General features: G+C 37.8%; 1 protein-coding gene across 2 annotated transcripts in view; it reads right to left on the bottom strand.

The window, feature by feature from the left end:
* RASAL2 (RAS protein activator like 2) overlaps positions 1-18,703 on the bottom strand; it is a 386,680-nt gene that overhangs the window by 53,028 nt on the left and 314,949 nt on the right. For both annotated transcript variants that reach the window (XM_068986041.1, XM_068986042.1), the window contains exon 5: positions 7,400-7,509. In XM_068986041.1, coding sequence (XP_068842142.1) covers positions 7,400-7,509 — 110 coding nt within the window. The remainder of the gene's footprint in view (positions 1-7,399; positions 7,510-18,703) is intronic.

The following is an 18,703-nucleotide window of genomic DNA, read 5'->3' as shown; positions in this document are numbered from 1 at the left end:
TCAACAAAAGGTAGACATATCAGAGTTCTCCTGTCCCTGTACCCTTTCACATGATATGGCTTTACTGTGAACATGCTGCCAATATTGATTCTGGGAAATCACTTTACTGGCTTTTATCTGATTAGATGGCTTTGGAACAATAATGACTGAGACAGCCTATTGATTTTGCCTCTAAAATGTTTCTCCTATCTTGTCGCTGATTCTTCATCCCCACTGCCAACTACCCTCTTTAGAGCCTTCCTTATTTCTTAAAATAGCTCCCCCCTCAACTTAATTGGAATCCCAAATTTAGTCTCTGCAAACCAAGTCATGTGAAATTCCACTGCTGGATTAATCTATACATGGCACAATTCTAATCAGGTCACTTCCTTGCTCAAAAATGGTTAATGTCCCCCCATTGCTTATACAATAAAATCTAAACTCCCCATTTGACATTCAAGGATTGTCCTGTGTATGGATTACTGCGTTGAAAATAACCTCCACTCAGAATTTTGACAACACTGCTCCAGTGACTTTTGATTTTTAATATTCTATTGAGAACTGTAATGCAATCCTTTCATACCTCCTTTGCATGTAACCTAATTTTTCTTTCTAGAAGCTTTTATGATTCTTTTTTTAAGCCTCGGTATTGTGCTCTTTCATGATAATGTGAACTGGTGTGTGTGTGCATGTGTGCTGGAAAGTCTTTTGTTATTTTTCACTCACTGGAATATGGTGGCCTTTCCACTATGTACATTTATATTTTCTCGTTTTTGGACATTTTCTTGTATTATTTCTTTGACAGTTTCCTCTCCAAACTTTTCTAAGAAAACTCTTCTTTTATTAGAATCTTCTGGATTGATTTTCTCATTTTCTGTGCCACTTTCTGGGAAACTGACCTGACTGTAGTTTACATATTTTAATTTTCAAACTCTTTCTTGTGTCAGTGAGGTTCCTTTTCTTACAGCATATTATTGTTTCATAGATGCACAGCCTTATCTGTTGAAAATATTTATTATGCTTAGAAGTTGGTTTTGGCTTTGTGCATTGTCTCTGTTTCTTCTGAGTTCTTTTTTCTCTCTCCTATTTATTTGTTTTTCCTCCTGCCTTTCATGGTGAAGAATTTCCTCAATATCTGGAGATTCTTGGCCATCTGTCTTTATTTTAAAGTGCTAAAGAACTCAGTGGAAAACTGTGTGCTGGAATATAGCTTACAGATTAATGAGCTTCACTGCAGAGTACTTCCTGGCCAGATGTTTTTTAAAAAGTAATTTAACATCTTTATTGAGATATAATTAACATACCATAAAATCTACCCACTTAAAGCACACCATTTTCAGTATACTCAGAATTGTGCAATTATCACCACAGTCTAAGCTTAAAACATTTCATCACTCCAAAAAAGAAACCTCATGTCCATTAGCAGTCACTTTTCATTCCTCACTTCCCTGCCCTATATCCCCAGCCTCTAGCAGCCGTTAATCTGCTGTCTTCATAGATTTGCCTATTCTGGACATTTCACATAAATGGATTGTACATTCTGCAGTCTTTTGTGACTGGCTTCTTTCACTTTGCATAAAGTTTTCAAGGTTTATCCATACTGTAGCATGTACCAGTATTCCATTCTTTTTTTAAGACTGAATAATAGTGTATTAGGTGGATGTATCACCTTTTGTATATCCACTCATCAGTTGATGGACATCTGGGTCAGTATCATTTTGGGGCAATTATAAATAATGCTTATAAACATTCATGTACAAGTTTTTGTGGGGACATAATGTTTTCACTTCTCTTGGATATAATTAGGAGTAGAATTACCAGCTGAAATTGTAATGCTGTGCTGCTGCTTAGTTGCTTCAGTTGTTTCCGACTCTGTGCGACCTCATAGATGGCAGCCCACCACGCTCTCCCATCCCTGGGATTCTCCAGGCGAGAATACTGGAGTGGGGTGCCATTGCCTTCTCCAATGCATGAAAGTGAAAAGTGAAAGTGAAGTCGCTCAGTCCTGTCCGACTCTTAGCGACCCCATGGACTGCAGCCCACCAGGCTCCTCCATCCATGGGATTTTCCAGGCAAGAGTACTGGAGTGGGTTGCCGTTGCCTTCTCCAGAAATTGTAATGGGGGAACATAAATGTTGGTATCTTTTTATCTGGTTGAGTTTCTCAAATTTGCTCTGTATAAATGTAAGCCTGGCTGCTAGCCTTTTAGAGCTGGGTAGGAGCTGAATCTTTCCAGAGTTCTGGGGGTAAGCTCTTTTCAAGCTCTGTCATTTCCAGCTCTCTTCTTTTGCTTATTATTTCCATCCGAAAGAGTACTCTCTTCATGTCTATTTCTCAGTTCAAATTATACTTGTTTTCTAAGGTATAACTCACTGCCACTGCCCTCTAAGGTCCTTCTCGATCCACTCAACAAGAAGTAATCTTACCTCCCTGCACCATTTCTTCTTGGATATTTACTTCTGTTGACTCCTTAAGGTTGGGCTGTGTCTTTACTTCTCTATATTCCCTGGTAGCACATGGCTTTCTACTCTGTACATAACTCTCACAATCACCTATGTTACTGTGTGACAAGATATTTGGTTTTCAGAAATATTATTTGGCAACATTTTACTTCTCATGTCTATGCCCTACAGTTTCACAAAGGAAATTCTAAGTTTAAGAATCATTATAAATTGATCCCCAAGGCAACCTTGGCACCAAATTCTATCAGGGCCTTACAGCAGAGTTTATGACTTGCAGATCATTGGCTAAACAGACCTGCAGGGTCTTTTTGATCAATTGAGTCTGCATGTTAAAATAACCTTTTAGTCTTTTGCACAGAAAAACTTACTGATCACATATAGTAAACCTTCTTTAGATGAAATGGACTCACTTACAACTGCTTTTCTGCCATCTTTAAGCAGTAACTCAGACCTCAAGAGAATAATTTTACATTTTTAATATGTAATGAGTGCTAAATAAGGTTTGTAGTTATCAAAAACCTTTAAAAATTCAAAATATCATGATCACTACTTCATTATCCTTCTGATACCCCAGATAGAATATTTCCTCCTCTTGAAGGAGAGAGAGAAAGTGAACTGAACAGCATTATAATGAGAAATTTAATGAGAAAGAGATCCCTGTCTTCTTGAGCTCAGAGTTCTGGTCAAATTTGGACAGTTAAGCCCACAAAGACTGACATGTTGCACCAAATGAAAATTTAAAACTTCTATATAATCTAGAGACATGATTTTAAAACATAAGTAACTGACTGAAGAAAAATTTAACAATATGAGTAATAGTGGCTTACAATCCCTTGTAATAATAAAGGACTACTCCAGATCATTAGATAAAGGACAAATAGCTCAATAGAAAATGGGCAAAGGGATCAATAAGCAAGTCACTGAAGAAGAAAACTTCTGAAAAGATGTTCAACTTACCAGGCATTAGGGAATAGAAATTAAAACAAACAAATGTCTGCTACCTGACTTTTCTGTGAGGGGCAATATAGCATAAAGTTAAGAATGTACACTCCAGAGCTAGAATTCTTGAATTTGAATCACAGTATTGCCATTTTCTGATGTGCGACCTTGTGCAATTCACTCATTTCTCTGTTTCAGTTCTCTCATCTTCAAAATAGCATCATGAATGTAACTAGGGTTGTTATAATGATTAAATGAGTTCATTTATGTGAAGTGCTTAGACCAGTGTATGACACATAGTACACACCGTGTGTGCAAGTGCTAAGTTGCCTCAGTTGCGTCAGACTCTTTGTGACCCTATGGATTGTAGCCCACCAGTCTCCTCTGTCCCGGGATTCTCCATGCAAGAATAGTGGAATGGGTTGCCAAGCCCTCCTCCAGGGGATCTTCACGCCCAGGGATAGAACCTGGGTCTGCTGCAGTGAAGGCAGATTCTTTACCACTGAGCTAGCCAGGAAGCCCAGTACATATTGTACATGTGTTTACTATTTCTATTCATCCATCATACTGATAAAATATATGTTTGAAGGATAAAAGTAATTTTTAATATTGATGTATAGTTTCTGTACAATGTTATATCAATTTCTGTTGTACAACAAAGTGACTTGGTTATATATATATATATATATTTTTTTTTTTTTCTAATAGTGTTTTCCATTATGGTTTATCACAGCATATTGAATCCAGTTCCCTCTCTATACAGTAGGACCTTGTTATTTATCCATGGATAAAATTGATCCTAACCTATGGGTGGGAATGGAAATTAGTACAGCTTTTCTGAAGAACAATATGATATTGTATATACTTCATACTAGTAGTTCTTCTTCAGAAATCTAACCCCATCAAGTAAGGAGAGAAAGGCACATAACAAAAATGATTATTACATCTCCATTTTATGCCCAAGAATGGAGAAACAAAATATTCATCAGCAGGGAAGTGATGTACACATGTTACAAAAAACTGTTGTTGTTAAAAAGAATTATGTAGATTTATATGACTGACATATAAAGTTGTCCAAAATATTTATTCTATAAAGCGAAGTCACAAAGTAATACATATAATATGATCCCACTTATGTGAAAGGCTTCCCTGGTGGCTCAGTGGTAAAGAATCTGCCTGCAATGCAGGAGACTTGGGTTCGATCCCTAGGTCGGGAAGATCTCCTGGAGAAGGAAATGGCAACCCACTCCAGTATTCTTGCCTGGGAAATCCCATGGACAGAGGAGTCTGTTGGGCTATAGTCCATGGGGTCGCAAGAGTCAGACACGACTCACTGACTAAACACCAACAACACCAGCTTTATGAAGACAAGCAAAATATACATATGTATGCATTCATGTATGGATTTTTAAAAAAAAGGTTTGAAAATATACAAACTGTTAATGAGGTTATTTATATGGGAAGAAAAGGAAGGTGACTTAATGTATTGAAACTTTTTTCCTTTTACACAAAGACACAAGCAATTTATAATACAATTTAGAAACTGCAAAAAGGGGTTGCTTACTTAGGTTTGCCTAGAGTTTCTGCAGACTTGCCATAAGAATAGAAATGTTTTTCTACTTAGATTTAGACACCACATACCATTTTGGAAGAAATGGCCTGATTTCAGCAACTGATGCATATGGCACAAGACCAAGGATCTTTGGAAAAATCTCTTAATGATACTAGTAAGGTTACCAATTTGAAGAACTCAGTTGATTAAGATCTTGTACCTTAGGTCTATTTATCTGTGTTTTCAGATGATCTGATGGCAAGAAGGTCTTTTTTTGTTGTTTGAACTGTGATATATTCAAACTTCTAGTGAGTATATCCCTATATAAGAATAATAAAGTTTCTGAAAAATTTCTGTTTAGAAAACCTCTATAAATGGATTTGGAAGACAAAAAGGATTATCTAATATTTGAGATTTATTAGCACTTTTTAAATTATGCTGTATTTATTTAGTATGCTGTATTTGAATCAGAAAGATACTATTGTTGACTGAAGTAGAATAGCATGGAAGTCACATATAAGGAATTTAAATCATTGGAAAGGCTGAAAATGCACTGCCTATATAATAGCAATAGCAGACTCCAGGAGAATATTATCTCTTGGTAATTCAATCCAAGAATTCCTCTAGGCTACCTAAAGCAAAACAGAATAGGAGAGAGCACTTGGTTTGAAATTGAGAAAGTGATATTTAGTGCAAGATTATATAATAAAGTATACCTACAAAAAATATCTCCTTGTCTCTCAAGTTTATACGTGATGCTACAGAGTTTAAGGAACTGGTGATTGAATTAGGAACGTTTTCGTTGCTATACCATTTCCTTGTCCTTAAAAACCAATATTCTGAAAAATCTTGTCATTCTATTTTATTGAGACTTATTTATAAAATGATTTGAATTCTTACAATGATGAAAGTTGTAGAATAATAGGAATCTAAGGGAAAACAGGAGAATAAAAGATTTTTTAAAATGATTACCCTTAAACAAAGAGGTATAAAAGAGATATCTAACAATACAATTGCACTGCAATTGAACATACTTGCAAATTTCACAGAACATCTCTAAAGTGGTTCAAGGATAAGAAGAGCTGATAAAGTTGTAGCCTCTCATCAATTCAGTATAGGGGAAAAGGTACTTTCTTTATAAAATGAGAGTAACTTTCTGCCTGGCAAGTCTATAATCTGCAATTATGAGATTACAATCTATATTTCTACTTATGATGCAGGTAGCTGGAAATAATGGATTTATTACTGAAAAGAAAAAGAAACACCCAAGTATAAATAGGAGGATCATTATGAAAGGCAGACAAAAGTTTAAATCCAAGCTCAACTAATTAGCTGTGTGACTATGGGCATGCTTCTCAATCTCTTTTGCCTTAGTTCCTCATTTGTAAAATAGTATCTAGGGTTGCATTACATGAGAGACTACATTAAAAATACTTGGCACAGAGTAAGCACTCAATAAATACTGGTGATGTGTCAAGACACAAGAGTACCACTTCCTAAATTTTGAGCATTGTGGAGACATGAATTATTACAAATGTGTCCTAGCATACATTCAATCATTTTAGAAGGCTGTTATCCTTAGAGAGCTATGCATGTGAGGTTTGCTCAAGCTGGTAGTACTAATTATTGAAATCCAGGCTTCCTTTTTTAAAAAAGAATTTTTTTTTTATTTACTTATTTATTTGGCAGTGCTTGGTCTTAGTTGTGGCATGAAGGAGCTTTGATCTTCATTGCGGCATGTGGAATGTTTAGTTGTAGTATGTGAGATCTAGTTCCCTGACCAGGGACTGAACTTGGGCCCCCTGTATTGGGAACAGAGTCTTAGCCACTGGACCACTAGAGAAATCTCAAGGCTTCCTTTTCATACAGGCCTTCTAGATGTGACTGTAAATTAATAAGGCCGAGTTCATATAGTATACACAAAGAACAAGACAGCAGTGAAGACCAGGGACTCAGAGCAAAGTTGCCCAAGTTTAACCATTTTTTCTATTTACTAAGCGGTATAACCTTGGAACCTCTCTTTCTCAGACTTGTCACCTGTAATATCGTGATAATATTAGTATTTCTCTTACAGGGTTATTCTAAAGATTAAACAAGATAAAGTATATAAAGCATTTAGCATAGTGCTCAGAAAATGTTAGCTATAGCCATCAGCATCCCTTAAAGCCATTCTACAGAAGAAAGATACACCTTGGACCACGAGAACACAATTCGACAGAAATAGCACAACTGACTCTTAAATTAGTTCTTAGGTATCTGCACACTCTCCAATACTGTAAGATTTTTAAACTGATTTGGTATGTAAGCTAATATTTTGTACCGTGCCTCAATATGAGCAAGACAAAAAAGTAAGTTTTTTTATCAGTTCTCTAGGATTATCACTGATGCACAGTTAGAGAAGACCAAAATATCTTACCAAAATGCACTGTAAAATTGCTTTCTGTGTTTTAAGCAAGTGAATGCCTACCTGTCATCAGTATTGCGAAGAGAGGGAAGCCGAAAGCTCGTGTTTCGGTCAAGCTTTGATTGGCTTTTGGTCCTCTTGATGGAGCCTTTTAGGCGCTTGCTGAAGAACCCCTAGAATGAAAAGGCAGAAGGTGATAGGAAAAAGAACAAAAGGGGAACCTTGCTATTTCCTAACTCGTCTGCACTGACTTTATAAAAGCTACTCAGATTCTTATAATCAAGACCAGAAACAGAATCTAGCTTTTAATTTTTTAATTTGTAAAACACAGTTGCTGGAAACCACTTGGTAATGTGCTAAAAATTTTTTTCTTCCAAGATAATTGGGAGAATTAGACTTTTTGATGGCACTTAAGTTCTTATTTCTTAAACTGTCTCTATACTAGCTATGGTAAAGAAACTTCTAACTTTTAAGGTCATATGTTGGTGGTCTCAACAGTGGCATAATTTGATCTATGTCACCTTGGATATGGTATTTATGATGTTAACCTTCAAATATAGTTTAACTATTTTAAAATGAAATTGGTATGTATCATTTATGAAACCAGTGAAGCACCTAGACTTCCGAAGAACAAAGTGCCTTATAGTTTTTAGCCCCTGCTTACTTTGTGCCACTTCTACCAAACCATCCAGAGTGCCTTGAACATCGTCCAGTCTTAGCACCTGACATTCAAAAAAGCTTGCTGAATAAAAAAGTAAAGACAAGAATGAACATCAATGAGCATTTCTTTTAAGAAACAGTTCTACTGTTGGGAGATGAAAGGACATCTTACAGAGGTATCTTAGAATGTTTTGACAAAAGACTGTAATTCAAAGAAAAGTATTTTGATGCATGGAAATACAATAATATTTCCAAAAGGAAAAAAAAAAATACTAGGCCAATAACAGCACATCAAATCTGTTATATTCTTTTAGTTACCATTAAACTCCACTGTTTTGGAGTAAAGACTATATTAATCACAATAAGCTAGGTTATACTTATCTAATAACTTTACAATAATATGATCTCACACAAAATATCACACACACAAAAAATAATAATCTCATACAAAACATACTATGTATCTCTGAGCAGGTCGAATGTGATGGGGACCTGGCTCTATGCTATCCTCACGCAGGATCTTGTGCTAAGGGTGGCTCCATCTCCGTGCTTCTATAGTTGCTGCAGCAGGATAAAGGAAGTGTGGGAAATTTTGTACTTGCTCTGAAAGCTTTACGTCACTAATGGTCTCATTTTATTAGACAAAAAAGTCACATGACCACGCCTAACTTCAACAGGGAAAGAATGTACAATCCGGAAAGATAAGTGGAGATATCCGGTGAATAGCAGAGTGGACTACCACTGCTTTTCCATGCCAAGTATGGTTTGCAAACACATAAGCACTCTGAGAGAATGATGGAAATTACTTATTTGAATCAGAATTGGAACTATTTAGCTGACTGAAGAAAAATGCTTATGTTATTTCTTGTTCTTGTAGTCCAAAGAATAAGGATAAAAACTAGAAAATATCACACAAACAAAATTCCCTAAACTGTTTTTTATTTCCCAGGTTTTTTATTATAGGTGTTATTGAGATGGATTGGAGGGAAAAAAAACAAGGCTATTTTATTTTTTTTTTTTTTTTTTTTTTTTTTTTTTATTTTTTTTTTATTAAATTTTAAAATCTTTAATTCTTACATGTGTTCCCAAACATGAAACCCCCTCCCACCTCCCTCCCCATAACATCTCTGTGGGTGATCCCCATGCACCAGCCCCAATCATGCTGTATCCTGCGTCAGACATAGACTGGCGATTCAATTCTTACATGATAGTATACATGATAGAATGCCATTCTCCCAAATCATCCCGCCCTCTCCCTCTTTCTCTGAGTCCAAAAGTCCATTATACACAGCTGTGTCTTTTTTCCTGTCTTGCATACAGGGTCGTCATTGCCATCTTTCTAAATTCCATATATATGTGTTAGTATACTGTATTGGTGTTTTTCTTTCTGGCTTACTTCACTCTGTATAATCGGCTCCAGTTTCATCCATCTCATCAGAACTGATTCAAATGAATTCTTTTTAACGGCTGAGTAATACTCCATCGTGTATATGTACCAAAGCTTCCTTATCCATTCATCTGCTGATGGACATCTAGGTTGTTTCCATGTCCTGGCTATTATAAACAGTGCTGCGATGAACATTGGGGTACATGTGTCTCTTTCAATTCTGGTTTCCTCGGTGTGTATACCCAGCAGTGGGATTGCTGGGTCATACCTCAACATAATAAAAGCTATATATGACAAACCCACAGCAAACATTATCCTTAATGGTGAAAAATTGAAAGCATTTCCCCTAAAGTCAGGAACAAGACAAGGGTGTCCACTTTCACCGCTACTATTCAACATAGTTCTGGAAGTTTTGGCCACAGCAATCAGAGCAGAAAAAGAAATAAAAGGAATCCAAATTGGAAAAGAAGAAGTAAAACTCTCACTGTTTGCAGATGACATGATCCTCTACATGGAAAACCCTAAAGACTCCACCAGAAAATTACTAGAGCTCATCAATGAATATAGTAAAGTTGCAGGATATAAAATCAACACACAGAAATCCCTTGCATTCCTATACACTAATAATGAGAAAGTAGAAAAAGAAATTAAGGAAACAATTCCATTCACCATTGCAACAAAAAGAATAAAATACTTAGGAATATATCTACCCAAAGAAACTAAAGACCTATATATAGAAAACTATAAAACACTGATGAAAGAAATCAAAGAGGACACTAATAGATGGAGAAATATACCATGTTCATGGATTGGAAGAATCAATATAGTGAAAATGAGTATACTACCCAAAGCAATTTACAAATTCAACGCAATCCCTATCAAGCTACCAGCCATATTTTTCACAGAACTAGAACAAATAATTTCAAGATTTGTATGGAAATACAAAAAACCTCGAATAGCCAAAGCAATCTTGAGAAAGAAGAATGGAACTGGAGGAATCAACTTGCCTGACTTCAGGCTCTACTACAAAGCCACAGTCATCAAAACAGTATGGTACTGGCACAAAGACAGACATATAGATCAATGGAACAAAATAGAAAGCCCAGAGATAAATCCACACACATATGGACACCTTATCTTTGACAAAGGAGGCAAGAATATACAATGGAGTAAAGACAATCTCTTTAACAAGTGGTGCTGGGAAAACTGGTCAACCACTTGTAAAAGAATGAAACTAGATCACTTTCTAACACCGCACACAAAAATAAACTCAAAATGGATTAAAGATCTAAACGTAAGACCAGAAACTATAAAACTCCTAGAGGAGAATATAGGCAAAACACTCTCAGACATAAATCACAGCAGGATCCTCTATGATCCACCTCCCAGAATTCTGGAAATAAAAGCAAAAATAAACAAATGGGATCTAATTAAAATTAAAAGCTTCTGCACAACAAAGGAAACTATAAGCAAGGTGAAAAGACAGCCTTCTGAATGGGAGAAAATAATAGCAAATGAAGCAACTGACAAACAACTAATCTCAAAAATATACAAGCAACTTATGCAGCTCAATTCCAGAAAAATAAACGACCCAATCAAAAAATGGGCCAAAGAACTAAATAGACATTTCTCCAAAGAAGACATACGGATGGCTAACAAACACATGAAAAGATGCTCAACATCACTCATTATCAGAGAAATGCAAATCAAAACCACAATGAGGTACCACTTCACACCAGTCAGAATGGCTGCGATCCAAAAATCTGCAAGCAACAAATGCTGGAGAGGGTGTGGAGAAAAGGGAACCCTCCTACACTGTTGGTGGGAATGCAAACTAGTACAGCCACTATGGAGAACAGTGTGGAGATTCCTTAAAAAATTGCAAATAGAACAACAAGGCTATTTTAAAAGTACTATATTTCTTAGAGACAGGCGTTTGCCTGGTTTCCTGTATAATCTTAGCATCATTAGGGAAAGTCACTGTTATTTGTTCTCCAAGGTAGAGGTTTTATTTACTACCTGCTATGATTCAGTCAAGACGAGTCATCACATTTTCTTAAGAATGCAGTCAGCAAGCAAGACTGAAATTTATAGAATTCTATTAGGATCATTTATTGTTGGTTCAAAAACCACGAGCCTAAGTTGAGATTCAGCCCAAGGACCCAACTAAATACCATATGTAAATACATTTCTAACAAAACTATAGTTAAGTATAAGTAGTTAACTGAGAATGTACTAGTAGATATTCACTCATATAGTACTTTATCTTTCTGTGGCACTTTTATCTTATACTTCATATTTTAATCCATTTATTAAATATTTATTTTATATGTATATGGTATAAAGCATCGTAACAACTATTATAAGGGTATCAAAGATTAAATAAAATCCTTGCCCTCAAAAGGCCTGTAGTTTAATATAGGACTAGAAATTAATATAAATATATATAATACAACATGTATTAGGAAGGTACATGTTATTAATGCCTGACATATTTAATCACAAAATAAAACTATCTATTTCTTTGAATCTAGGACACCAGTGATTGTCACACCATTATTTTATGTATACTAAGAAAAAAAGCTGCCAATTAAGCTATAACAAAATGACTTATCACTAAGACTGTTTATTTTGCATTAAAGAAGTTGTTTTTTTAATGACTTAGCTTGGCAGGTTTTGTCATATATCACATAGTGTACACAAAGAAAGAACATACACAAAACTGGTTAAGGTATTTAATGCTTCTTCATTCTTCTGAACTATTTTTTTGACTCAGAGTAGTTGTTGTTCATGTTTTTCCACAAAATACCATGATATATTCTCTCTTATAAGCTCACTGATGATGAATGGCATGTTTTAAAAGATAAACTATGGAGATGTTAAAATGTGAAAAAATTTACATCTCAGAATTGATGAAACATGGTATTATTTTAGAGAGGTACATAGGAAATTATTTCAGGAGTTTAGAGAAAGAAGAGGTTGCATCATCTATTGAAATGCAGGGAACTTATACGGAAGAAGTGGTATATGCTAGGTCACAGAGAGAAGACATGATTTGGGTTTGGAGGAATTGAGGAGCAAGGGTACTATATGGACCACAGCATGAGAAGGGTATACATTAGGGAGATTTAGTTTGGTTGGTAAATTATTAGTTGTAACAACAAATAAGATTGGAAAATGGAAAGTTGATTTGTCCAGCTATTGGGTTTGGGTGGACTCTGGGAGCTGGTGATGGACAGGGAGGCCTGGTGTGCTGCGGTTCATGGGGTCGCAAAGAGTTGGACACAACCGAGCAACTGAACTGAACTGAACTGACAAGATACCCCAAGTCCAAGGTAAGAGAAACTCAAGTAAGATGGTAGGCGCTAAGAGAGGGCATCAGAGGCCAGACAGACTGAAACCACAATCACAGAAAACTAGCCAATCTGATCACATGATCCACAGCCTTGTCTAACTCAATGAAACTAGGCCATGCCATGTGGGGTCACCCAAGATGGATGGGTCATGGTGGAGAGGTCTGACAGAATGTGGTCCACTGGAGAAGGGAATGGCAAACCACTAAATATTCTTGCCTTGAAAACCCCATGAACAGTATGAAAAGGCAAAAAGATAGGACAATGAAAGAGGAACTCCCAAGGTCGGTAGGTGCCCAATATGCTACTGCAGATCAGTGGAGAAATAACATAAGAAAAAATGAAGGGATGGAGACAAAGCAAAAATAACACCCAGTTGTGTATGTGACTGGTGATAGAAGCAACGTCTGATGCTGTAAAGAGCAATATTGCATAGGAACCTGGAATGTTAGGTCCATGAATCAAGGCAAATTGGAAGTGGTCAAGCAGGAGATGGTAAGCGTGAACATCGATATTCTAGGAATCAGCGAACTAAAATGGACTGGAATGGGTGAATTTAACTATGATGACCATCATATCTACTACTGTGGGCAGGAATCCCTTAGAAGAAATGGAGTAGCCATCATAGTCAACAAAAGAGTCCAAAATGCAATACTTGGATGCAATCTCAAAAACAACTCTCTGTTCATTTCCAAGGCAAACAATTCAATATCATGGTAATCCAAGTTTATGCCCCGACCAGTAACGCTGAAGAAGCTGAAGATGAATGGTTCTATGAAGACTTACAAGACCTTTTAGAACTAACACCCAAAAAAGATGTCCTTTTCATTACAGGAATTGGAATGCAAAAGTAGGAAGTCAAGAAACACCTGGAGTAACAGGCAAATTTGGCCTTGGAGTACAGAATGAAGCAGGGCAAAGGCTAATAGAGTTTTGCCAAGAGAACGGACTGGTCATAGCAAACACCCTCTTCACAAGAGAAGACTCTACACATGGACATCACCAGATGGCCAACACCAAAATCAGACTGATTATATTCTTTGTAGACAAAGATGGAGAAGCTCTATACAGCCAGCAAAAACAAGACTAGAAGCAGACTGTAGCTCAGATTATGAACTCCTTATTGCCAATTCAGACTTAAATTGAAGAAAGTAGGGAAAACCACTAGACCATTTGGGTATTACCTAAATCAAATCCCTACGATTATATAGTGGAAGTGAAAAATAGATTTAAGGGACTAGATCTGATTGAGTGCCTGATGAACTATGGATGGAGGTTCATGACATTGTATAGGAGACAGGGATCAAGGCCATCCTCAAGAAAAAGAAATGCAAAAAAGCAAAATGGCTGTCTGAGGAGGCCTTATAAACAGCTGTGAAATGAAGAGAAGTGAAAGGCAAAGGAGAAAAGGAAAGATATACCCATTTGAATGCAGAATACCAAAGAATAGCAAGGAGAGATAAGAAAGCCTTCCTCAGTGATTCAGTGCAAAGAAATAGAGGGGAAAAACAGAATGGGAAAGACTAGAGATCTCTTCAAGAAAATTAGAAATACCAAGGGAATATTTCAAGCAAAGATGGGCTCGATAAAGGACAGAAATGGTATGGACCTAACAGAAGCAGAAGATATTAAGCAGAGGTGGCAAGAATACACAGAAGAACTGTACAAAAAAGTTCTGCATGACCCAGATAATCACACTGTGTGATCACTCACAATCACTCACCTAGAGCCAGACATCCTGGAATGTGAAGTGAAGTGAGCCTTAGGAAGCATTGCTACAAACAAATCTAGTGGAGGTGATGGAATTCCAGTGGAGCTGTTTCAAATCCTAAAAGATGATGCTGTGAAAGTGCTGCACTCAATATGCCAGCAAATTCGGAAAACTTAGCAGTGGCCACAGGACTGGAAAACGCCAGTTTTCATTCCAATCCCTAAGAAAGGAAACGCCAAAGAATGCTCAAACTACTGCACAATTGCACTCATCTCACACACGAGGAAAGTAATGCTCAAAATTCTCCAAGTCAGGCTTCAGCAATATGTGAACCGTGAACTTCCAGATGTGCAAGCTGGTTTTAGAAAAGGCAGGGGAACCAGAGATCAAATTGCCAACTTCTGCTGGATCACTGAAAAAGCAAGAGAGTTCCAGAAAAACATCTGCTTCCGCTTTACTGACTATGCCAAAGCCTTTGACTGTGTGGATCACAATAAACTGTGGAAAATTCTGAAAGAGATGGGAATACCAGACCACCTAACCTGCCTCTTGAGAAATCTGTATGCAGGCCAGGAAGCAACAGCTAGAACTGGACATGGAACAACAGACTGGTTCCAAATAGGAAAAGGAGTACGTCAAGGCTGTATATTGTTACCCTGCTTAATTAACTTCTATGCAGAGTACATCATGAGAAATTCTGGGCTGGAGGAAGCACAAGCCGGAATCAAGATTGCTGGGAGAAATATCAATAACCTCATATATGCACATGACACTACCTTATGGTAGAAAGTGAAGAAGAACTAAAGAGCCTCTTAATGAATGTGAAAGAGGAGAGTGAAAAAATTGGCTTAAAGCTCAACATTCAGAAAAGTACAATCATGGCATCTGGTCCCATCACTTCATGACAAATAGATGGAGAAACAGTGGAAACAATAGCTGACTTTACTTTTGGGGGGTCCAAAATCACTGCAGATGGTGATTGCAGCCATGAAATTAAAAGATGCTTACTCCTTGGAAGGAAAGTTATGACCAACCTGTATAGACTTCCCTGGTGGCTCAGATGGTAAAGCGTTTGCCTACAGTGTGGGAGATCTGGGTTCGATCCCTGGGTCAGGAAGATCCTCTGGAGAAGGAAATGGCAACCCACTCCAGTACTCTTGCCTGGAAAATCCCATGGACGGAGGAGTGTAGTAGGCTACAGTCCGTGGGGTTGCAAAGAGTCGGACATGACTGAGTGACTTCACTTTACTTCACTTCAGACAGCATATTAAAAAGAAGAGACATTACTGTGTCAACAAAGGTCCATCTAGTCAAGGCTATGGTTTTTTCACTGGTCATGTATAGATGTGAGAGTTGGACTATAAAGAAAGCTGAGCACTGAATTATTGATGCTTTTGAACTGTGGTGTTGGAGAAGACTCTTGAGAGTCCCCTGGACTGCAAGGAGATCCAACCAGTCCATCCTAAAGGAAATCAGGCCTGGGTGTTCATTGGAAGGACTGATGTTGAAGCTGAAACTCCAATACTTTGGCCACCTGATGCGAAGAGCTAACTCATTTGAAAAGACCCTGATGTTGGGAAAGATTGAAGGCAGCAGAAGGGAACGACAGAGGATGAGATGGTTGGATGGCATCACCAACTCAATGGACAACAGTTTGGGTAAACTCCGGGAGCTGGTGATAGACAAGGAGGCCTGGCATGCTATGTGCCATGGGGTCACAAAAAGTCAGCACAACTGAGTGACTGAAGTGAAGTGAACTAATAATGCTGTATCTATCTTAACATATACCAGAGATTAAATCTTAATAAGTGCTCAATAAATAAATCTCACAACTATATACATAAAATTATAGTTGTTTACAGAATACAGATAAGGGAAATTATAAGATGGCCCAGAGTGGTTGGTGAGGTAGTAGAAGCTACTACAAAATTCTCTTTTCATTTCCTTGATATAACTGAATTATGGTTTTCATCTGAGAAGACTATTTGGCTCAAAGCTTGGCTCCTTCTATACCTTTGCCTGGACCAACCAGGTTGCACTGAGCCTTCCAGCAACATTATTCCTTCTCTGAAGCCTCAGAGTGTATGGTATGTCCTCTTGCCCACCAGCCCCTCTGAGCAATTCCTTATATACAGGTCAGTAGGCTCTGTACTGTGAACAGCCCTGGCTACAGCTGAGTGGATGGGAATAATTGACCTGAAGGTACCTAAGAGAATGGTCCTGGTAAGAGTTCTACCTCTCGGATGTGGTATCATCTTGTAGATCCTAGCTGCTCTAGCCTGATCCCTGGTCATTTCCTGCTTCGTGCTTTGGACACCAGCAACTCTGAAAGCCTCGAATTCGTCATGTATCTCTGCTACTGCTCATATTCCCTCCCTTTTCCCTGTTTAAGTCGTCCTTTCAGACTCAGCTGAGCCATGATCTCCTCTAAGGTGTCTATTTTGGCAATCCCTGACCCTGTTGTAGATTAATTGTCCCTTCTATGTGCTTCCAAGAATCTATAAATATAGCCAGTGTTACATTTAGCACGCTGCATACCCACTGATGTGTTAACAGTCTTCCCTATTAAATTCTGAACTTATCAGGACAGGAACTAAACAATTTTTGCATTCCTGGGCAAGGTTGGTATCTGGCATCTAGTAGGGGCCCAATGTACGTTTGTAGAACTGAAATTAAATAGGCAGTGAAATGAATAAAACCCATCATGCTGCTTCTGGTACAAATGCCACCATGGAGAGAATAGGGAACCCTGAGTCAGGAAGTATGGCTTCAAATCCTGGCTCAAATTTCTCCTAGTTGAATGATACTGGACAAATAATAGCTCTGAGGTTTCAGATTTCTTAGAGGTAAAATAAGGATTAAAATTTCTCTTCCTGAGGCCATCTCAAAGAATAAGATAACTGAATGCAAAGGTACTTTTAAAGTAATGGAAACTGGGTACCTATAAGTATTAACTAAAACAAATCTAGGATGAGACACAACTGAACAGGTTGGTGGAATCATGATTTTTTTCCTTCTAGAAACTACTGCAATGAAGAAAGGAAAGCAAACTAGAAATAATTCCCACAGTATCAGGGATTTGGGGCTATTGTGCTCAGTGATATATGCCAGTGCCTGTAAGTGATACTTGGTATATCATAAAGTGTTCAGTAAACATTTGTTGGCTGAAAGAATTTATTGAAGGCCTCCTGGGTTATCAACTACTGGCCAGGTGCTTTCCAATATGTGGTAACATTTAATTCATGGAACAACTCCACAAAGTAGGTATTCAATAACTTGATTTAGGTAATAAGAATTAATAGGTGAGAAGTCAGAATTTAAACCCAGTCTAATGCTAGTACTGAAAAAGCTTCATTTATTCATACATTTATTTGTTAGATACTTGAGGTACTTGAGATATATCAATGAACAAAACAAACAAAACTCTTTTTCTTCATTAATCTTACATACCAGTGGAAGGAAACAGACAAGAAACAACAAAGTAAATTAGCAAAAGAAAAGCACTGTTAAAAACAGAGCTGTGTAAAGAGGACTGGGAATACAAAATGGTCATTGCAGACCTTATGAAGATTATATTGAATAAAGATTTGAAGGAGGTGAGTCAGCCTTGATACTTCCAGCACATACTGGAAGGGCAAAGCATTCCAGGCAATGCGACTAGGCTCGGCAAAGGCTTTAAGGCAAAAGCATGCCTGGTATGATCAAAAAAGAGTCAAGAAGTCACTGAGGCTGGAATGGAGAAAGCAGTAATAAGAGTTGTGGGGAATGAGGTCAGAGAGGTAGCATGCTGGTGCTGGTCTGGGGAGTGGGGTAGGCGGTATGCTGTGTAGATCCTGGAGGCCACTGTAAGGACCTCACCTTGTGCTCTGACTTCTAAGGAAATCTACGATGAGAGACAAGACCATTCTGCTGCTGCTGCTGCTGCTGCTGCTAAGTCGCTTCAGTCGTGTCCGACTCTGTGCAACCCCATAGACGGCAGCCCACCAGGCTCCCCGTCCCTGGGATTCTCCAGGCAAGAACACTGGAGTGGGTTGCCATTTCCTTCTCCAATGCATGAAAGTGAAAAGTGAAGGTGAAGTCGCTCAGTCATGTCCGACTCTTCGCAACTCCATGGACTGCAGCCCACCAGGCTCCTCTGTCTGTGGTATTTCCCAGGCAAGAGTACTGGAGTGGGGTACCATTGCCTTCTCCCAAGACCATTCTAGGCAGTCATAAATAAGTATTTGCTTTTCTGAGAAAAATACTTTCAGCTACGA

The sequence above is a fragment of the Capricornis sumatraensis genome, chromosome 14 (assembly GCF_032405125.1).
Source record: "Capricornis sumatraensis isolate serow.1 chromosome 14, serow.2, whole genome shotgun sequence".
In the NCBI taxonomy this organism is placed as follows: Eukaryota; Metazoa; Chordata; class Mammalia; order Artiodactyla; family Bovidae; genus Capricornis; species Capricornis sumatraensis.
Note: the sequence above shows the minus strand (reverse complement) of the source record. Positions and strands in the feature narration are given on the sequence as shown.